The sequence below is a fragment of the Equus asinus genome, chromosome 3 (assembly GCF_041296235.1).
Source record: "Equus asinus isolate D_3611 breed Donkey chromosome 3, EquAss-T2T_v2, whole genome shotgun sequence".
Lineage (NCBI taxonomy): Eukaryota > Metazoa > Chordata > Mammalia > Perissodactyla > Equidae > Equus > Equus asinus.
In genome coordinates, this window is record NC_091792.1 from 119,635,020 (window position 1) to 119,658,100 (window position 23,081).

The 23,081-nt window shown below is 44.8% G+C and overlaps 1 protein-coding gene across 1 annotated transcript; it reads right to left on the minus strand.

Moving 5' to 3' along the window:
• Positions 1–310: 310 nt before the first annotated feature.
• On the minus strand, positions 311–17,893 carry SRD5A3 (steroid 5 alpha-reductase 3). The gene is made up of 5 exons (XM_014850175.3): positions 17,564–17,893; positions 9,285–9,427; positions 7,279–7,476; positions 3,783–3,917; positions 311–2,886 (listed from the first exon to the last, which is right to left on the minus strand). Exons 1-5 carry the CDS (start codon positions 17,782–17,784, stop codon positions 2,627–2,629), a joined length of 957 nt encoding a protein of 318 aa, XP_014705661.1. The 5' UTR covers positions 17,785–17,893; the 3' UTR covers positions 311–2,626.
• Between the last annotated feature and the right edge of the window lie 5,188 nt (positions 17,894–23,081).

The following is a 23,081-nucleotide window of genomic DNA, read 5'->3' on the forward strand; positions in this document are numbered from 1 at the left end:
ACTGCCACCTCCACTGTTTCTTGTTCATTTATCAGAAAAATCTTAGAAGGTTAGGCTAATACAAGACATTTATAAAAACCAGTTGAATGATTTTTGTTTCTAACAAGCAATGTGAAAGAGTGGGCAGACATTGCTTAGCTGGGTGTAAAAAATTTCTACTTGCTCATTTACTATTTTAAGGTCTTCTTTATCTATCAGTTCATTTTGAGATACATCACTTGTCAATGGACCTTGAGTTTTCAGGTACCTTTAGTGATGCAGACGTTTACAGTCTCCTTAAACTGTCTATTAAGCTTCATATAAAAATATCTGCAAAGGCTCTTTTTGTTTTATTGTAGGAATTCTAGCAATAACCACTCATTGAATTAAAACATAATACAGAAAACAGCATTGTGGAGACAAAATAATTCACGCTCACCGAAGGCAAGCGTCAGTATAGAGCGTGAGCTACAAGTCAGGAACTTAACAAGAACAAAGGCTAATTTCAGCCCATTCATACAGTCAGCAGTTAACCCAGGGCATGCTGTTTGGATGTGGTTCAGCATCACCTCCCCTAACTTCATAGAAACTGAGAATGAAAGGTTAAGACTATTCAACCAAACCAGTGGGAAAAGCAAGACTCTAGCCCCAAGTCATTTCTGGATTATCCACGTGAGGAATGTGCACACTGGCTGTGCAGCTCTCCCTTTGGGCACATGGAATGCTGTCACGAACACAAAGAGCAATGCTGACCGTGATCTTGCAAGCACAGCACATTTCTCAATTATTCTCCATTGGTTCAGCGCTCATCACAGACCACGCTACTGTGTTCTGAACCCCTCTGAGAACATCACTACTTCCTCTTTTTGATCTTCACCTAAAAATGCAATGTTTGGGCAAAGAACAGCAGAGGAAAGTAAGAGAGATGAGGAGTGTGCTGGGGACAGCGAGGATGCTAGCGGGACCGGAACAAGGCGAGTGGGCCTGCGGACGCTTTCTCACAGCCCGATAGGGCTCTTCACAGGGGACGCCCATGACTTCAAAGTGCAATGAAATTCTACAACGTCAGTCAAATTCCTACTCTAACCTAGGTATAAAATTGCACGCTAATGCAAAATACATTTTTCCCCCAAATAATTTGCTGTTAAAAATTATTCATGCCATTTGTGTGGAAATTGGGAACAAACTGCACTATGCTTTACATTTCCAGTGCAGAAAGTTTTGTACCTGAGTCCTGGTCCTGAGGATGGCAAATCTCAATGATAAAGGGAATGAATACGCCATTTGTCTGAACAGACTGAGCAAGTGACTGAAGTGGCATTTGATTGATGGGAGAGAAAATGCTCCATCAGAATTATTGTAAGAACTTTAGAATACGCTTTGATATGCACGCGTTGACAGTTAGATTAAAACGAGTGTGAGTTTAACAGCTTTGGCTTACCACTCCAGGGATGGGGGTCAGGAGGATATTTGTAGACTGTGCGTTTGATACGTATCTTGTTAATAATGAGGTTCTTTGCCCCACTGCGTGCTGTATACTAGTGCAAAACTTTAGTACCTAGTAGACCATAATGTGACATCTGCATAAAAGCAAAAAAGTTAATACCTCAGTCAATAAGCCAGTAAATCTCACGCCGCACGAATGTGCAGTGGTTACTGTCTTGTCAGGCTATGGTATTGTTTTTCAAGTTTTTGTTTTTCTTTCATACCGTGCACTTATCTCCCTTTGATTTAATCACGGCTGTTGTCTTTAACATAAGCTATTTCAGGTGTAAACTTTATTCCTAAATGCCTTCAGATTCTATTAGCTGAAACAAACTCAGGCAGGCATTAATCCAACTTGAATAACCGCAACGAATGAGGCTGCAGCACGACCCCGTCCAGAGGGTCAGTCATTTCCACTCAGGAAGGCTTTTTAGGCATAAATATAAAAATATTTTATTTCCAAATGTTTTCACTTTTAAGGTACTCCCTTGAAAGGGATGTTAAATAAGTATCAAATAAAAGAGGTTTCAAACTTTCCGTTTGGCTGTGAGTTGAGGGGGAGACGAGTGGAAACGACCATGGATGGGTACATAACTAGAAATCTTGGTGGTCAAATGTGAAAGTATCAACTAACTCCAACAACTCATTTTCCCTGAACCCACTGGTGTGAGATTATATATTGATGGTATTTTCAAAGGCTATTCTGCTTTTACTGAAACGCCACAGTTAGGGAGCACCTACTCTCTTGCTGATTATGTAGTCAAGTGAATTAATTTGTCCCTAAGAAGAACAAAGCCCCTGATGGCCTGATGTCTTCCTTTGGGCATGTATGAGCAGGTCTGAAGCCATCCGTATATTCCAGGTTAGTGTGCTTTCGAAGCAGCTTGGAGCAGTCTCACCTACGTTTTAGCAGTGGGTTGGTTTCATAAAGCCTCTTAGAGAGCAGACACGGCATCCCCAGGTCTGCCAGAAGTATTTCTTCTTTGGAGATTCATTTTCTTGAGGGGTACTGCTTTGCTCGTTCAGTGAAGACTCCGGGGTATAAAAAAGGAGCAGAGGGTTTCAAACAGTTCCGCAGAAACTGTACTCTGGTCTCTACACTTCGTTGTCCTTAGGAACTGAACCTGTCACCAGGTTTGCATTCTCCATGACTGAGGTGGTCTTAAAACAGAAATGGTAGGAAAGCTTTCCTATGCTTCGGGTAGGAGACAAATTTGCTTTTGTAGAATTTGTGGCTGAGGAAAGCAGACAGGGCCTGGCTGAAGAAGACGTAAGTCACCACTAGCCACCAGGTTAAGTTGTGGAGTCCAAAGGTGACGGCCATGGAAACGTAGATCATCAGCTCTGCTAAGTAGTTGGGAGAAGACACGTATTCAAACCAGTCTCCGAAGGGGATCCGGTGGTTACAGTGGATGACCACTCCTGAAACGGGAAAAGGAGACTCCGGAACAAGGGAAGTTGTGGAAACAAACTTCCACCACTTCACTCCTCAAATAACTTACAAAAACTCTTATGGAGAAAAGAGTGTCACAGACCTGTGTGTGGGCCACCATCCTGTCACACTTCCATTGCCAATCTACTACTATTTAATAAAGTCACCAGCTTTAGCTTACACTATCAACTGTAAATAAACACAATAGGAAAGCCCATTTCTCCAGCAATCCTCCGAGCTGGTAATGAAGAGCTCAGACGCCAGAGTCAGACTGCACGAGTTCAAATCCTGGCCCTACTGCTTATAAGCTGTGTAACTTCAGTTAAGTTGCTTGACCTCTCTGTGCTTCAGTTTCCTTATCTGTAAAATGAGGATAAGACTGTATCCACCTCAAGTGAGTATTGTGAAGCTATACGTAAAGTACTTAGAACAGGGCCCGGCACAAAATAAGCACTGGATAAATGTTGCATAGCACTATTCCATTTTTAATATTTCAAAAAGCCCAGTAGAAGCTGCACCTGTATAAGCCAACACAAGCTAACTAGAAAGTCCAGTGTTTTTGCTTTGGCTGGAATGATACTACTCAGCCTGGTAATACTAGTGCTCACGTGCTCGTTAGACACACAAATGCAGTGCAGGCCCCCAAAACATGGGCACAGATTAGAATCAGAGAGTGTCAGGGCTAGATGGGGATGGAGAGATCTGTGAGAACAATGCTCTCATTTTACCAACAGGAAGCTCAAGACCCAGAGAGGTGTCTTGTCAAAAGTGAGTGTTTGACAGATTAGTCAACCAATTAGGGCAGGAAGGAAGAGAATGAAGGAACAAGGACAACTAACATCGGAAGGTTAAAATCCACATGCAGTGGCTCTAAGCGAAGTCTCACCTGCTTTATTTTTCCTGAGATTGCCGAGAATGACGTGGCACTTATACTGATGGGCAGACGACCAGATGAACATCATCGTCCCGAGGATATGGAACCACCGAGCTTGCATCAAGAGATTTTTCCCTATCACATAGACTACAGAAATAAGAATTATCTTATTAGCCAACTCTGCAAAATTTCAGAGGCACAGGGAATTAAAAAATCATACAGTCAGTAGAACACAATTATCCACTTATTCTGTTCCTTGTGACTAGAAAAATTATCCCGATATAATTTCCCAAGCACAGAGAAAACACCATCTCTCTGGAGGCAAGACATACGCTCCTCAGCCGGGGTGCTTCGGTGGCTCCTGGCATGGACTCCCATAATGGACTCTCTTTCCCCTTCTTCAAATGCTTCCAGCAGAGTTCAGCTTTGTCTCCCACTCTTGTGACGTACTCTTGCATGGTGGGACGACCTTGCATTTCTGTTCCTAAGCCTGGTTTTATGTCTTCTTTCTTATATTCTGCTGTCAGGAAAATACTTCCTAAAGCAAACTCTCCCAAGCTGCCACCCTAAGCCATTGCTAGGGAGACCCCGAATGCAGAACGCTGACTCGACTGGCTCGAGCCACTGAAGAAAATCATGAGAAGAAAAGGCTGAGGGTGGGGCTTCTCAAAAAGAGGAGGAATGTCAATTGCAAGATGAAAAACAAAACAGGAGCCTTGCTGATTAGAGAGAACCCAGTCAGAGAGATTTAGTTTTAGGAGAAGAAACCCTCCAAGTGTCATCTTCCTCTTTCTTTTCCAGTTACCAGGCAGAAGGGGAGAATGCAGGTCTTCTAAGGACCTGAAGAACAGCCCCTGGCATCAGAAAAGCAAATGAAAGACTTCCTTATGATTGGCAGGAGGCACGCAGGCTAGTCAGGGACTCAGTGGAAGAAACAAATTGTCCACTCACAACAGGGAAGAGCCTGAGGCTCTGGAACCGAGAGGGAGCCCTTACAAAGCTGGTTCAGGTAAGAGAAGCAAGGAACACGCTCATCCATGTGGGTCCCTGGTGGCAGGGCTCAGCTGATGACAAACCAGAGTCCAGCACTCTCCACCTGTGTTAATTTCTTTTAAAAACTTTGCTCTATATAAACAATCTACTGTAGTCTCTTAATGTTGACTAGGTTTAGCCATTTAACTAAAAAGCTATGTTTTTACAAGTCAAGAATAAACCAAATATGAAAAATACGGTTTTAAATTGCAAGGGCTTTAAGAGCAAGTCACTGTTGAATTAAAAGTTGAAGCAAGTGTCTGGGAGTTCACAGGGAAAAAGATCTGTAAGAAGAAGTCGGAGCTAAAATGCGGGAAAGGAGGCAGGTGGAAGGCTAGTATTTACTGAGCGTCTGATCTGCATGGTGTTCAATGATTCATTTATCCATCAGTTACTTGTTGAGCGTCTGCTGAGCCTGGCACTCTCGTGGGCATGAGGGATAAACCAGTGAATATGTCAGGCAAGCTCCCAGTCCTTGCGAACTCACGTCCTAGTGGCAGGAGACAGATGGAAACAAGTAGACCAAGAACCAAGATAGTTTCAGGTAAAGATGGTCCTCTGAAGAAAACAGAACAATGTGATGGAGAGTGACTGGGGCAAGACCCAGAAGACTCCGAAGAAAAGGACACATGAAGATCTGGGGAGTCTACAGATATTCTTTCTTTTCACCTTCACAAGGACTCCCCTGAAATCAGCAGACGTCCCTAATTATACATGAAGGTTCTAGGTTCAGAGAAGTTCAATGAGCCTGAGTTCAGACTCAGGCCCACCTGAGCCCATTGTTATTTCTATCAGACCCTGAAGTTGGCAGATGCCTCAGTGTTCTCTCCCAATGGATTCCTGAAACCAGTTCTTCCCATATTGTTCCAAATGACCACAGACGACCTCTTGAAGGACAAGTAAGTGAAACAGAAGACAGCTTCAGAAAGGACTATCTAGAAAGTTCTTTTTGTGGGTGCCTCAGCTGCCTTTCCTTGGCTAATTACACAGGAGGGAGGGCAGAAGTCGGGGTCCAGCCAGTAGTGGAATCTCCAGAAGAGACACATAAATGCCAATGGAACTAACAGACCGACAGCTGGTGGGTTAACAAAGAGCTTTGGAAAGTTCCTTTGGGTGGAAAACCCGGTACTGTCGACCAGGAATGACAACTCAAACCATGACATGGGCTGCACATGAAGACCACAGCAGAAAGATCAGGAAGGAAAGCTGACTTGATGAAGTTCAGAGGAATCAGATGGAGAGAATGCTGCCTGAGAGGCTGGAACCAACAAATAATTCATGAATTGAGAAAGATCGTCAATGAGTTGTACTCTAAAATCAGGCCTCAGGTCATCAGGCCTTGAGTTGTTCTACAGCCACAGAGAGAGGACCTTCAAGGGACACTCTGACACTGAAATCGAACCTGAGGAGAAAGCTTGTTCACTGAGGACCGGAAATATCTAGACCTCGGACTCAATTTACTAGGGTGGACAGGAGGACAGCTTTAGGAAATATGGAGCCTTTGACTCAGAGAAAAGTCACAGAATGATCTACCCTACAGTGTCTGGGCTGTGGATACCCAGGCCACAAGGTGAAGTTAACCTCAGCACTAAAAACTCATTTCATTCACCCAAAATGACCTGAATTTTTTATAATTAAGCATACCCTGTTTTTACAAAAATGACAGTCATATATGTTAGACATTCATCCCCTCCCCCACAAACCCACTTCATTTCCTCCTCATAAACCAAGGTCATGACTTTGCTTCCCTCTTCCTGGCCAGTGAGAGCTCAGACAAGTTAAGACACAATTTTGATTTACCACAATACTTTTTTTTTACTCAGGCTGCCTCACTTGAAGAAAAGCTTTCTTATCATGGGAACAATCACAAGAACTAAGCAGCAAGAAAATGGCTCCCTACTCCTTCTTCAAATCACAGCTATTCACCACAAGCCCGGGCACCCCTGCCTCCTCTGATTTTCTATGATTTAACGTCTCCTTCCCCTGCCCTCACCCCTCACCCTTCCACACACGCACCCCAGCGTGACTGAGGCTTTGGTGAGGCAACTTTCCTTGCTGACCTTTTCTCCTGTTCTCAACTGTCTCCTGCTTCCTGTTCACCTCTTGACCACTAACTCTCTCTCTCTCCAGACTAACTCCACACGGGTTCACTGACTTCAATCTCACTGAGGGAACCTCACATCCCATTTCTTCATTCTTAACTGAAGCCTCCTGGATACTTTGCACTTTGCTCTCTTTACTGAAGGCATTACTGCTTATGTTGGTGTCTTTCAGGTTTTAGCAGTTATGGTTAATGTGTATACCCCTGGGAATGTTGACTTCTTAAATCCACTGTTAGAGACCGCACTCCTCAAATGCCAAGTGGACTGAGCAGGTCTCTTCCTTTCAAACTTTCATAATGCTGGGTGGAGCGCTTCACCTGGAGAGTACCTCATACAGCCAGTGACTCAGCTAGCAGACCCCAGGGACCACTCACCATTCCCGCCGTCCATTGGCACTTGGCTCAGCACAGTCAGGCCAACGAGGACATAGTAGACAAGTCCGAAACAGTACTGCACGACGTGAATCATGACATTGGAGAAGACACTGACATAGAAGCACTCGAAGAGTCTTCGCAAGCTGTGTAGCCACAGAAATACTAATACCAAGAATGCAGACAGCGCCAGCTCGCCTTCTGCAATTCAGAAGGCAACACGTTCAGCAACTCTCTTCTGGGATTAATCCAAAGTTATGTTTTTCCCTACTGTTAAACAGAGTATTAAACAAGATGAGAGCTAGGAAAGAGCCCTAGAAATCATCCAGTCTAACACCTTTCCTTTTTAGCAACGAGGAAAGGGGCCAAGTGAAGTCAAGGAACTTGGCTCAAGGTTACATGGTAAGCTAGTGAGAGCCGGGACAAACTCAGGTCTCTTGACTCTGCCTCGTCATGTGGAGGGTTTCCAGGCCACGTGGCCAACACTGTGAAGCGGTCTGTGGACTCAGAACCCAGGGCCTGTGGATGTCTGGTCCCTGGCTCTAATGGCCAGATGAAAATGACTTCTGAGCAAGCCCACCTGGGGGGATGCCTCGGCTCAGGGGTGACCAAATACACAAGCACCCACAGAGGCAGAAAAGGGGGCAGGAACACTTATGCATGTAACTCTTTTTCCCATGTTAAAAAAAAAGAAACTATACTTTTAGGGGACTGTGGCCTTGAGATCTATCTTCCTACCTGTGTCTCACCCCTCTGCCCCAAAAGAAGTCAGAAGAGATGCTAGTTTTCAAAATGACAGAAAACTTAGTTGTTTTTTTAAATGACTGTCTCTCTCTCACACAGACACACACATGTTGTAAGGATACAGCTTAATGAAGTCTTACAAACTAAACCAACACATCCCACCCATAGAACCAGCACCTGGATTAAGAACCAGAACAGGACGGGCACCTCGTTGTGTTCCCTTCCAGGCACTGCCCCTCCCACGACCCCCACGGGCAAGATGTTTCCTGGTTTCCATCAGCCTAGATTAGCTTTGCCTGTTTTTGTATTTTAAATATAGTAAAACCTAGTTTAACTCTTTAGGAATAGGTTAAAACAAACAACCAAATAAAACTCACAATCAACCCTCCACATACCAGAACCCCAGCCAGGCCCCCAGCAAACAGACGAAGAAAGTTTTAACCCACGTAGTAGAATTTGCTAAGTACCCTCCCCTCCCAATTAGGATTTGCAGAGTTTTCCCTTCTGACTGTCATCTTTTACAAGTTCCTCTGGTTAAACAGAAAAGGATTGTCCTAGGGAGCCAGTGGTGTGGCTGCTGGAACAGAGCATGGAGAAAGCACCAGAACGCCCTGTTTCTAATTCTGCCCCTCAGTCTCTGCCTGACATCAACTGAGGCCACTTCAGGATTTTCAGCTTTAATTCCTTATTTCAAAAATTGTTCTATGTATCCTTTCTCTGAGGCAGATTTAAAGGCTACTTTGTAATCATCTGGTCAACAATTGCAGTCAATTTTATTACATAACCCAAGCCTTAGAGCCTAACAAACATTTTAAACTGGTGATCAAAAAGTTAATTTGCTATCAAATTTCTGGAGTTCTGAGACATGACTTTGGTTGGAACTATATAAATGATAAATGTTTCAGGGCAAACCTGAAGGATCCTAAAAGCTTTTTCCCCTTAAGTGTAAAGACTTCTGTATGAATGCATCAACAGTACTAAAAACATTGGAGGGAGATCAGCCCTTCCTGTATGCAGCCCAGCACTCGCGGGACAGGCAGGGATGCAGAGTTAACTCTGGGCTCTGCCATGATCTCAGCGAAGGCCTGGGGACACCCTCTGGGATGGCTATGAACCACAGAGAACTCTCTTCGCCCCACCTTCCACTTCCCAGGCCGCACGGAGGAGGAGCCTGAGCGTGGCTGGGAGACATGGAGAACAGCCCCCTGCAGGCAGAAAAGACAGGAGGACGACGCAAGGGTCTAATTAGCTGGGGGAGTCCTTACCCTGGAATTGCGCAGCCCCAAGAATTCTGAGCAAGCCATGAAGCCAGTTTGGAAAAGGCGCTCCCAGGAACAGAGATTGTGTAAGGTGCCAAAGCAGGAAGCCGTTCCACAGCACGGAGATGATATAGAAGTGACAAAAATACCTGCGCAGGGAACAAATCAGGTCACAGTCAGGGCGGATCCACTGTAAGCCAGTATGCAGGAAGGCAATTTTTAGTTTCTCTAGCCTCTTCGCCCCATTCCCCTGGTACAGTGCTGCTCTTTAAGACAACCCAAATCCTGCGGATGTTCAGATTTTTAAAATTTCCTTTCAGATGATGGGACTGGTTAACTCATTGGAAAAAGAGGCCTCCTGAGGTTAAAAACATGCCTGACCTTGTTAAAGTTAGATTGAGAGTCAATTAGCAATCTCTCTTACCTCTGGCTAAGGGGATCAGGCACAAGTTCCAAGACAGGGGGCCCCAGGCCCTGGCAGAGAGAGCTGAGACGGTGCTAACACCAGCCAAATCTGTAGAAGATTTCTAAATCTAGAGCAATATTGCTGCAATAGCCACACAAGTGTTACACAAGATTTGCACAATCACAGGCTCTCAGAGCTGTACGAAATCTGTGAGGTTTTCTGATTCAGGGTTTTTCTAAATTGTGTTGACCGAAATTACTTTTATAATAAGATGACAAATAACTCATAAACCTAGGTATCCACTCCTGATGGTTACAGCTCTCATACTACAAGTACAGTGCCTATTTTGCAATCAACAGTTACAAATGAAATACAAATAAAACCAAAAGCAATAAAAAAATTGCAATTAGCATCTTGCAACGTTAATTTCATGTGAATGATGTTGGTTTGCTGAAACGAAATCACCTAATACGGCACAAGGGCCTAACCCAGGTTCTTTTGAGGTCTGTTTACCTATGCTTCTCCTACTCTTTTTCTCTGTTTAAACCAATTCGAAACCTTTCTGCCTCTGCAAGGGGCCCGGTCATCTGGCCTTCCCCGGCCTTCGATGCATCATGTGCCTATATTAAGTACCCCTCTGTCGTCTCATTGTGACAAAGTAAGACGACCTGGAGTCAAGAGATTAAACATAAACTCAGGGACTCCTCTTCCAGATGACCCAGAATGAGCTGAGACCAGAACTCACAGCCCCCCAGACCAAGCCCACAACCCAGTCCGACAAACGCTGATCTAATCTGATCATTCCAGAGCAACTCACTTAATTCTCCCAACTACTGTTACAGATTCTCTCACTGGGTCTGCCCTCTCTGAGTCATCGTCTTATTCCCGGATCTTCTCCAGGCTCAAGAGATTAGTTTTCTCAAAAGTTCATGCATCAGCGTCAACTCCACCCCCTCCTTCCCACCCACAGGCTGCTCGCCTTTGGTTTTGCCTTCCAGGGTCTTCCTTAAGACACACTTCCTAGACCTGAGCCCAGGTACGGCCTGAGCCACAGGAGCAGAGCAGAGTGTCAGAGCACTTGGCTCTGGGGGTCCCACGGAAAAGGGAGGGGCTGGCTTCTGAAGACCAACTTCTGGGCCAGCCACTTTACCTACTCCATTTTTTCACAAATATTTATTGAGCACTTAGAACTTGCCAGACAATGTTCTTGGAGGAAGGAGCAAAGACCAGGTCCCGGCCTTGATGAATTTCCCTTTCAGTGGATAGTCAACAAAGGAACCTGGAGACATGGTGGTGTGTAACACTGGGTGAGGGGCAGAGAGGGGGCAGGGGGCAGGCCATTCTGGATGGGTGGTCAAGGACGGCCTCTCTGGAACTGACATTTGGCCAGAATGAGTAACCCCTGTGAATTTCTGGGGAAGAATTTTCCAGGCAGAGGAACTGACGACCACAAAGCCCCTGAGGAACAATGAAGGACGCCTGTCTGGAGAGGGGTGAGGTGAGGTGGGGGGCAGTGCCTGTATGGAGAGGGGTGAGGTGGGGGGCAGCGCCTGTATGGAGAGGGGTGAGGTGAGGTGGGGGGCAGCGGCTATAGGGGCTGGTAAGGACACTGGCTTTTATTAAGTGTGATGGGAAGCCCTTTGAGCAGACTGCCTTGAAGGAATAATTTATGTTTTAAAAATCCTCCTGGCTGATGGAGAAGTTCTAGAGATGGATAGTGGTGATGGCTGCACAACAATGTGAATGTACTTAAAGCCACTGAGCCGTGCACTCCAAGACTGTTAAAACGGTAAATGTTATGTCATGCATATTTTAACAAACATAAAAAGAGCATTCCTCATTCATTTCACTCTTCTTTAAGTGGAAAAAAAAGAAATCCCTCTGCTAACTAGGTGGAGAACAGTCTAGTTGCGGGGAGACCAGTTCAGATGATTTCACTTTCATCTTCACAATCCTGCAGTTTCTGTGGTTAGCTTCATGTGGCAGATGAGAAAACTAAGGTTCAGAAAAAACATCTTATTCAAGGTCACACAGTAAGTGGCAGACTTGATCTGATGACTCTGAGGTTAAAATCACACCGCTGAGCCCCTACTCACACAATCAGGCTGCCTGAACCTGCTTTTCCAGCCCTATGTTACACACGCCAATCTATACCACACCTAGAGGCAACCCGGTCGCTCAAGATACCACATCTTGGTGGGTGCTACTCGGGCCATGGTGTTTTCCTTTTTTTGAGGAAGATTGGCTCTGAACTAATATCCGCTGCCAATCCTCCTCTTTTTGCTGAGGAAGCCTGGCCCTGAGCTGACATCCATGCCCATCCTCCTCCACTTCATATGTGGGACGCCTACCACAGCATGGCTTGATAAGCGGTGCCACGTCCACACCTGGGATCAGAACCAGCAAACCCCGGGCTGCCGAAGTGGAGCATGCAAACTTAACCACTACGCCCCTGGGCCAGCCCCAAGGGCTGTGGTGTTTTGATTCACAGGCAGACTGCTATTCTTTTTTGTACTTTTTGTACATTCTCTTGTCCTGCTTGCCTCATTTCCCTCTACAGGAAACATGCTCTACTCTTTATAAATTTCTCGCTTTTTAAAAAGACCCAGCTTTAGCTTCAAACTAGAGATCTAAAAACTCCACTTGTTTCTGTTGTAGATACTCTTCCTCTCTTGCCTTCCTGGGCCCTGTGCTTCACTGTGGCACCATTTGCCGAGCCCCTGGGGACAGGAATACAGTGATCCTTACGTAACACAGGGCTCGGCACCGAGCAAGCACTCCTTTGATTCAACAAACATTTTTTGTTTTTCTTATAAGCCAACGACTGCTCTAGGCTCTGGGCATACAGCACTGAACACGACAGACAATTCCTGCCCTCATGGAGTTTCTACTCACGCGCAAAAGTAAATTTCACAGCATGTGAGTAGGATATAATTGCTACTGAGAAAACTACAGCTGGGAAGAGAAGGAATGCCAGGGATGGTAGAATCATACTTCTAAACAGAGTGGATAGGGCACGTCTCAATGAGAAAGTAATATATGAGCAGAATTATAGGAAGTGACGGCATAAACCATGTGACTATTGTGGGAAGAGCTCTCCAGGCAGCAGGAACAGGCAGTGCAAAGGCCCTGAGGTGGGAGAGAGGACTAGCAGAGAGGCCCGGGAGACCAGACTAGAACCATACAGGAGGCAAATTACAGGAGACAAAGTCAGGGAGATGGTGGGGACAAGACTGTGTAGGGTCTCGGGGCCTTCCTGTGAGTGAGTTGTAAGCCACTGGATAGTTCTGAGCCAGGAGGCATGATCTGACTTAATATGTATTTGCTGATTGCCAGAACTGATCCCAGGCCCAGTTAGGGAACAAACGTTTGTCGAGTTCTGACCAGGGTCTGCCAGGTGCTAAGTGCTTTAATGTCATCACCGCCTATATGACAAGCAGGTGCTGTTATGCTCACACAGTCCATACCACCACCTCCGGCCTGGACCACCACCACAGCCTCTTTTCCAGCCTTCTCCGCACACAGGCTAGTCATCCTTTCAAAACATAAACCACAGAAACCCACGCCCGCCCCGTTCCCATCCTAAAGCCAGCAGCGGTTTTCTACACACTCAGAACAAAGCCTTATCTCCACCCTGGCCTGTGAGCTGTGCCCCACCCCTCCCTGACTAGCCTTCGTGTTGCCACCCCCACCCCCATCTTGCTCATGATCCAGGAACCTGGCTGGATTTCCTCTGAGGCACTTATCACCATCTGAAACTATCTCGTATGTTTTACAAGTCTTGTTTACATATTCACACATAATATCAGATGGAACATAAGCTCCGAGAAGCCTAGAGCAGCTCCTGGCACATGGTAGGTACTCTCTGGCTAAATATGAATGAAAAAGAGGGTATCTCATCTGAAGCTACTCTCAGAGTAAGCGGTCAAGTTTATCAACAAAGCAATTAAACCTAATACTTCTTTTTTAAAAATTCCTTCAAAACATATTGATCCAGGACCTTATTGTTAATCCTGAGGCATTGAGCCAGAAATATGGTAACAAACAAGACAAATGTAAATGCATGGAAAGTTTATAGTCTAAAACAGGAGTTCTTTTCTTTTTTTTTTGCTGAGGAAGATTTGCCTGAGCTAACATCCACTGCCAGTCTCCTTTTTGTATGTGAGCCGCTGCCACAGCATGGCCACTGACAGACAGTGGTGTAGGTCCGCATCCAGAAACTGGGCCTGGGATACTGAAGGGGAGCATGCCAAATTTAACCACTAGGCCACCAGGGCTGGCCCTAGAGCAGCAGTTCTTAACATTTTTCTTCCATGGACCCCTTTGGCAGTCTGGTGAAAGCTATAGGCCACATCTCAAAATGTTACTATAAGCATAAAATATACAGGGATTACAAAAGAAACCAATTATACTGAAATATAGGTAACAACTCTAACGCACAAATTTGTGATATAGTAATAGATGTGCTTCTTAACTGATGTATCAAATAACAAGATCTAGTGGTGAATAACTACAATATTCTTGTAGGGATGGAAATAACATTTTGAGGTCTTGTCAATATTTTTTTTTTGAGGAAGATTAGCCCTTAGCTAACTACTGCCAATCCTCCTCTTTTGCTGAGGAAGACTGGCCCTGAGCGAACATCCATGCCCATCTTCCTCTACTTTATACGTGGGACGCCTACCATAGCATGGCTTTTGCCAAGTGGTGCCATGTCCGCACCCGGGATCCAAACTGGCGAACCCTAGGCCGCAGAGAAGCAGAATGTGTGAACTTAACCATTGTGCCACCAGGCCAGACCCTCGTCAATATTTTTAATGTACTACAAAAAAAATCTGTCACAAAATTGCAAGTACTGCTACTTCTACTGTGCTTTGTTGATTACATACATCATTAAGGAAATACTGGATTTCAGGTAGAGGTTAGTGAAATAAAGATGCAATTTTCTTCCAATCCGGGCTTGCCCTGAATTCTATCCATGGATCCCCTGGGCCTCCGGTTAGGACTCCTGAACCCCAGTGGGGAAAGTCCAGACGGCTCTCTTTGCCTCTAGAACTCAATGCAACTGCAATGTTTTGATATCATTTTCAAATTTTAGAAACAGGAGAAGTACTTCCATACAGCCTATGCAAGTCAAGAGCGTCATGACTCACGTTCGAGGTCTCGTATTTATTCAGACTTTCTGGGAAATTAAAACTCTAGGAACCAAAAAGAAAACAAGAAAAGCAACCATTGCCTTAAAATCTACCAGATAGAGGTAATGGAATCAAACATTCCATGAACTGAGTTGAGGTTTTATTCTTGCCTCCTTGGGAAAAAATAATCCCAAACAAAATTACCTAAGTACTGTCTTAGGTGCAGAACATGACTTACAGCTGCCTGTTTCCACGTGTAAAACGTACACGCTTATTTTCACTCTTATGAGTACTACTGAATTTTGTACCAAAAAAACATTTAAATATAGCATCTAGACATTTTTGCCTTTCATTATGGGCCTGGATTTGCTGTACCTTCTCCAGCAGTAAAAGAAAGGTTTAATTTAGAAAAAAAAGCAAAACAAAACACCATGGGAGGTTCTACTCCAGAATTCTGGAAGAAGAAAAAGGCATAAATTATTTCATAATATAGTAGAAATCACAAGAAACCCCAAGAGTACCAACTGTGGTAGTAATGAAAAAGAAAGGTACCAAGAGTGTTTCTTAGCAGTCACATAATGACAGACCTGAGTAGTAACAGGTGGGGTATGAGAGCCAGAGAAACCACCTGAAACGTGTCCTTTAATCCACGGACACTAGCGTCTTTTCCAAAATTCAGAAAATAAATTGTTAGAATTCACACTAAAAGAAATAATTTTTTTCTTCACTTTCTAACACTAAAAAAATGACTATCTAGAAATGCCACTGCTATAAAATAGAAAAGGACTTACTGCAATCAAACCTGATTAAAAATAGGATGACAGGTGATTTTTGCTTAAAAATAGCCTCTAAGAAATAGGAGATTTGGGCTGGCCTAATGGCTTAGCGGTTAAGTTTGCAGATTCTCGGCGGCCCGGGGTTCACCAGTTTGGATCCTTGGTGTGGACCTACGCACCACTTGGCAAGCCATGCTGTGGCAGGTGTCCTACATATAAAAAAATAGAGGGAGATGGGCACAGATGTTAGCTCAGGGCCAGCCTTCCTCAGCAAAAAGAGGATTGGCGGCAGATGTTAGCTCAGGGCTAATCTTCCTCAAAAAAAAAAAGAAATAGATTTAATCATCTTGTCTTGAAGACTTCTTCTTCCTCCCAGGGCCTCATTCCCTTTACCCTTCCTCAGAATGACCTGATGCTCCCTTCTCAGTGTTAACACCTGATGGATCTTTCTCCAAAAGTCAAAGTGGGGGATTACTCACGTCTCAGAAGCCAAGTTATACTTAGCCCATCTTTTTGTTTTTCCACTGGGAAACATTGGCCTAAGCTAACATCTGTTGCCAATCTTCCTCTTCTTTTGGCCTCCCCAAGACCCCAGTACAGGGTTGGGTATTCTAGTTGTAAGTCCTTCTAGTTCTGTGTGAGCCGTGACCACAGCATGGCTACTGAAAGACCAGTGGTGTGTGGTTCCCTGCCCAGAACCCGGCGATGGCCCCCTAAGTGGAGCCAGCAAAACTTTGACCACTAGGTCATTGGGGCTGGCTGTACTTAGTCGCTGTCTTGTCTGCAGACCTGTGCACTGCCCATGGGAGGTTTAAGCCATATCCCAGGCATTTTAATACATCAGAAACCCTATCACATTCCTCCAGATTCCTTCCTAAATACCAACTTAAGCTGCATCTTAGGGGCTGGCCCGGTGGCTCTGCAGTTAAGTGCACATGTTCCACTTCGGCAGCCCGGGATTCGCCGGTTCAGATCCTGGGTAAGAACATGGCACCGCTTGGCACATCACACTGTGGTAGGTGTTCCACATATAAAGTAGAGGAAGATGGGCACAGATGTTAGCTCAGAGCTGGTCTTCCTCAGCAAAAAGAGGAGGATTGGCAGCAGTTAGCTCAGAGCTAAGCTTCCTCAAAAAAAAAAAAAAGAATATACAACTATGTACTGGGGCGCTTTGGGGAGAAAAAGGAAATAAATAAAACCTTTTAAAAAAAAAGATGCATCTTAAAGATAGAAAAGCCACTGCTACAAGTGTTTGCCTGACTCTTCCCAGCTATATTCTTAATTCAAAGTAAAAAACAAAACCCAACTATAACAAGCCTTACAATTTCTCAAAGAATTCTATTTAAGCCCTAACGATTTAATCTTTCGTTGAAGTAGGTTACGAAATTTGTTGAAAGTCAAACGAAGCTTCCGGATCAAGTTTGCCTAAAACGTGCCATTTTAGGCCACATTTTCCAGAGGCACCTGCCAAGGTGCGGATTAGGAGGATCGGTGCGGCCGGAGGTGGCCCCAGTGTGGTGACCAGCGTCTCACCCTTCGTCCTAACAGTGAGGGTTGGGGGTACAAATAGGGGAAACCGAGGCGCGAAGGGGAGGGGGCGGGGGGAGGGAAGGGCTGCCTTCATTTCTACTGAATTCCGGTGACCTCAGGTTAGATTATGAGCCCCCAGAATGCAGGGGAAGGGCAAAGAGGGAATTGGGGGACAAGGGAGACTTTAATTTGCCGCCTGGAGACCAGGCCTAAATTAGGAATTGCTGCCATTAAAAGACTCCGTGCGGCCACAAGTTCACGATCCTGCGACCTGGGCTGGTGCGCGGCTCAGCTTGCTCGGTGGCGGCCGCCACTCCGCCCCCAGGGCCACGCTGCGGACGCGGGACCCGTCTGGGCCTCGCGGGCCGGTCCGCGCCGGGCCTTCCCCCGGCTCTCTGCGCCTTGGCAACCGGGGCACGCGCCCGGGGGTGCGGTTACCTCTTGGGGACATCAAAGGCCCGGCAGGCGGCGGGGCGCGGCGGGCCCCCGAGCTTGGTTTTCCCATAACGGATCAGGTCCTGGAAGAGCGCGCAGCCCGGGAGCAGGCCGTGTGGCACGAGCTGCAGGAGCAGGGTCAGCAGGAAGGCGGCGGCCAGCGTGAGCCACACAGCGCGCAGCGGGCTCAGCGCCGCGAGCTCCGCCCCCGCCCAGGGAGCCATGGCCCGCGCGTCCCGCTGCCTCGCTTCCGGGCCCCACGGCCGCCGGCGCAGCAGCCGGCACTCGCGCGCCTCACGCCGCTCGCAGCCGGGCGGGACGTCTGTGACGCGGCGGGGGGCGGGGCCGCTCGGCTCCAACCGGGACTCGCCCCCGAGGCGGATGCGCCGGCCGGACCAGCGGATTCGCGGGTCGGGGTCACGCTGGTCACTCTGTGTCCCTGATCTAACCCAGGGATGCCTAGTGATTCAACAGTGTACGTCCCAGAAGCGAAACTAACAAGAGCACGTGTAAGTCTGCGCCGCGGCATTGTTTTCTATGGAAAAATGAAAACAACCCTGAATGTTCCTGTTATTTAGCTAAATTATGGTACGGTAACGCGTTGGAATATCATGCCGCTGCTAACATGATAATTATGAAGACTGTAGAAACACGGAAAGCTATTTATGATAACTGAAACAGGTTAAGTGAAAAAAACCCGACTATAAAATGCATAGCTGTTATTGCAAACACCTATATTAATATCGAAGTGTGGATGTATGGATTCACAAGTAAAAATGGCAAGTAATAGGATATATTGGGGTATATGAGGAAACCATGTGGTGTAAACCTAATTCGGCCTGACCTTGTCTTTCCAAAAGGGCCTGACCAAGGCCCTTGAGCATGCATTGTATATCTGCTTTAGATACTCCCTATGGCACGAACAAAGGCCCTTGAGATAAAGGTGCAACTTCCCTCCCCCTCCCAATGTTGGCGTTTCTTTAAGGATTAGCATCTTTCCTTAGGCTAGAAACTGATTGCTGGGCTCACCTGTGACCACCCAGCTCGAGACAATAGACTTGCTTCCTGCTACCCCTCCAAGAGAGCAGACCCACTACCTGCTGTGTCCATCAAGCGCTGTGCTGACAGGGCAATCTTGTGACTATTGTGGGAGGGACATTTCAATCATATGTGAAACGTCCTGTATGGAGGTATATAACGACTCTGTAGACCTCACTTCTTTGGTGCCCTTTCTTCCTTAGCGAAGAAAGGCCCCAGGCCATGGTCCTCAGATTTCAGCTCAGAATAAACTCTCCCAAATTTTCATTTATAGATTGGTTATGGATTATTTTCGTCCACAGGATAAAGAAGGCGGGTCATACACGAAAATGAATACTTGTGTTAGGATGTTGCAAATGTGGATAATTTAAACACATAAACTAGAAAATCATCAAGGCCATTGCAAACAACACTAGAATAAAAGTGGTACAAGTTGTATTTTAAAAACAGCAGTCTCCTCCCCACCAGAGTTCCACTCCTTGGAGGTGACAAGAGATTTTCACGTGTTGAGGTGGGGGGTAACTGTTTGGGTTCACAACTGATTGGGCTTGAGCTAAAAAGCCTAACATTTCCTATCAAACATACACTGTACATGTGCTTAACCATTAAGGAATGCCTCCTTCCCCATCCTCCGCCTACTGTAATGCCCTGTTGGTAACCTCCCTGTTAGTCCCTTTCCTGGCTTCAGGGTCAAGCTGACCTGCTAGGTTGCAACTGAATACCTCTTTGAAACTTTGATGAAAATGTGTCCTGGGTGTGTTTAATGTGTGTTCTTTGTTCTAACAGGATATAAGGATGTACTGAAAACCGTGCTTCTCCCGGAGCTTTCTAAGGCCTTCCCGGGTTATAATCCTCACTCTGGCTCAAGTAAAACTCTCCTTATTTCTCTTGTCTATAGAATGGGTATTGGTTCTTTTTCATCCACAGGGGCAAAGTTTTTAACTCCACCAGCTGTTTCTCCTGACACTTGCCTCCATGTAGTGACAATGCTGTTTCTTGACTTAGCAATTTTAAACTATTGATTTTCAGTTATGATTAATGAAAATTTAACTTTTTAGGTTATTTTTTATAACCTTTAAAATGTCAATTCCAAAAAATATTATCGTATGCCTCTAATATGACGGGTAGTGTTTTGGACACTGAGGACAGACAGTTTACAGGACAATGTTGCTGCCTTTTTAGAGTTGACATTCTTGAGATTGGGAGGCAGGTGAGAGAAGGGGGAGTCGTAGCCCTTACCCAAGTGAGATACCTTACGTGTGTGTTGAATAAACATCAGGGAACCACGAGTAGTTTCAGCAATCCTTTGGATTGTTAAATGTGCCAGCTTTTTAGAGTTTTGCTTCTTTGTGTAGGGACACATAAGGCTTTACCAGTGACTTGAGAGCCATGTGACAAAGGACGGTTAAATTGGCCTTTCAGCGAGGACAATGAGGCCTTTTTGTATGACCCAGGATCTCTTCTGCAGGAGTCACCCTGTCACTGTTTCTTCATTGTCCTTAGGTTAACCCCACAGAAATGCAGCTGACCTTTCTAGGACATCTTTCCAGACAAGCTGCGTGTAAGTGCATTGCAGGGACCAAGTGTCCTGGGTGGGAGGTTCTCTTGTAGTTATTTCATCTGGGGAAAGATTGTAAAACAAGACAGGGGAGTGTGTGTGTGTGCAGTGGAAACCGGAAAGATTGAGGCTGGAGAGAAAAAATTGTCCCATACTTTTTAATGTGGATTTTAATCAGAGTGCACAGCTCCTGTTCAGACAAGCCCCCTGTAGAGGGCAGTGGCTGAACAGGAAGCCCCAAGTCAAACCCAGCTGAGAGCATTTGTAAATGTTTAAATCCTTACAGGAATGAGTTATTTCAAAAGTGGAAAACCAGGCTAAAGTCTGTTAGAGAGATCATTGCCAATAAGTATCCGTCAGTTTTTGTCTTGCTTCATTTAATTACCAGTGGTATGCGATCCACAAACCTCTGGCCTTGCCTACAGTAAATGACAATGCCATTTTTCCAATTGTTCAGGCCAAAAACATTGAACTTAGCCTTGATTCCTCTCTTCCTCTCACAGCCTAAGTACAATCTGTCAGCAAATTTTATTGGCTCTACTTTCAAAATATGAATCCAAAATTCAATCACCTTTGGAGTCAGTGCTTTACTGAAGGTCCTAGCCAGCTCAATAAATAAGAAAGAAATAAAAGGTCTAAGGACTTCAAAGTAAGAAACAAACTGTCATTATCTGAAGACAATATAAACTCCAATAGAGTCCGTAGATAAGATATTAGAACTAATAGGAGAGTTTGGTAAGGTTGCTGGATACAAAAATCAATTTGTAAATATCGATCATTTCTATTTCCCAGCAACAAACAGAAAAGAAATGTTTTAAAGATACCATTTTCAATGGTTTAAAATATTATGTGTCCAGGAATAAATCTAATAAAAGATGCATAAATCTTCAAAGAAAATAAGATGTTATTGATATTAAAGAAGACATTTAAAGATATTTAAAAGGAGAGACATACTAAGCTCACAGATTGGAAGACTCCATATGGTTAAGATGACAATTCTCCCCAAACTGATTTATAGAATAAATGTAATCCCAATGAAACTCCAACTTTTTGTGGCACTTAACAAGCTGATTTTCAAATTTGTACAGAAGTTTGTTGTTAGTGCCATCGAGTTAATTCCCACTCCTAGCGTCCCTGTGCACAGCAGAGTGGAACCCTGCTGGGTCTTTCTATGCTATTGGCTCACCTTCCAGCACTGTATCAGACAATGCTCCACTGCTATTCACAGGGTTTTCATGGCCAATTTTTTTGGAAGTGGGTGTCCAGGTCCTTCTCCCTAGTCTGTCTTAGTTTGGAAGCTCTCCTGAAACCTGTCCTCCATGGGTGATCCTGCTGGTATTTGAAATACTGGTGGCTTAGCTTTCAGCATCACAGCCACATGCAGCTGCCACAGTATGACAACCGACACATGGGTGGTGTGGTTCCCTGACCTTCTCTTCATCAAAAGACACTATTGAGTAAAATACAAGGCACAGAACAGGGAAAGGTATTGGCTACACGTATAACCAATAAAGGCTTAATATCCTGCAAATTAGTAATTAAAAAAGACAAGACACTGTCAAGAGCTTTTCAAATACTGAAGGATATGGAGTAACTACTCAGGTTTAAAACTGATTCGACTTGAACTAAAAAAATCCTGATTTATGGCCTGTCAAACGTACATTGTACATTAGCTTTAACCATTAAAGTAAAGAATGCACTCTCTTAAGATAAGAATGCATACTTCCCCTCCTATACCCTATTGGTAACGCCTGGATTAGTCCCTTTCGTGACATCAGGGTCGTGTTGACCTGCTAATTTGCAACTGAATACCTCTTTGAAACTTTGAAATATATCTTGGGTGTGTTTAATGTACGTTCTTTGTTCTAAAAATATATAAGACTGTCCTGAAAACCACACTTCTTCAGAATACTTTCTAAGGCCTTCCAGGGTTATAATCCTCACTCTGGCTCATAATAAACTCGCCTTATTTCTCTTATCTATAGAATGGTTGTTGGTTATTTTGCGTAGACACAACTGGATAGAAAAATGGGCAAAAGACTTGAACAGGCACTTCCCCAAAGAGATATTCAGATTACCAACAAACGTACAAAGAAGTGACCAATCACATTAATAATCAGGGAATTGCAAATTGAAACCATAATGGAATACAATCTTACATCAGAATGGCTACAACTGAAAAGACTAGAATACCAAGTGTTAAAGTTCTAGAGCAACTGGAACCATTGAACTCTGCAGAGGCAGGATAAATCATTCCAATCGCTTTGGAAAACAGGTTGGCATTGTCTAGGCAAGTGGAAGACCCAAGTTCTATGACCTCCAGTTCCACTCCTGGGTGTATGTTAGAGAAATGCACATGCGTGTGTACAAGAACACATAGACAAGAATATTCAAAGGACATTCATAGTAGTTCAAAATTGGAAACAACCCAAACGTCTGTTGACAAAAGTAAATGCAGTGAGCTGGTCAGACCATCCAATACTCTAGAATGATTAAGATGAACCCGCTACAGCTCCATATGACATGGATGAAGCTCACAAACATAGTCCTGGGTGAGAAAAGTCAAGACACAAGAGTACACACTGTATAATTCTACTTACATAAGGTTCAAAAGCAGGAAAGAGTAGCAAGAAAATGATTATTTTTAAAGGCAGGTCACTGACAAGGGAAAGAAGTTTGTGTTTGTAAGAGATTCTATATGAGAGACTTCTGGGGTCCTGGCCATGTTCTATTTATCGACCTGTGTCATGCTACATAGGCGTTTACTTTATAATCAATGTTATGCTGTACATTTATGTTTTATGCACTTTTATGTATGTTTATTGTATTTCACAATAAAAAATGTTAGAAAAGTATATTCATAATCCAGCCATTTCTTAACACCTCATTCCTACCACCCTGGTCCAAGACTCTCTTATCTCTCTA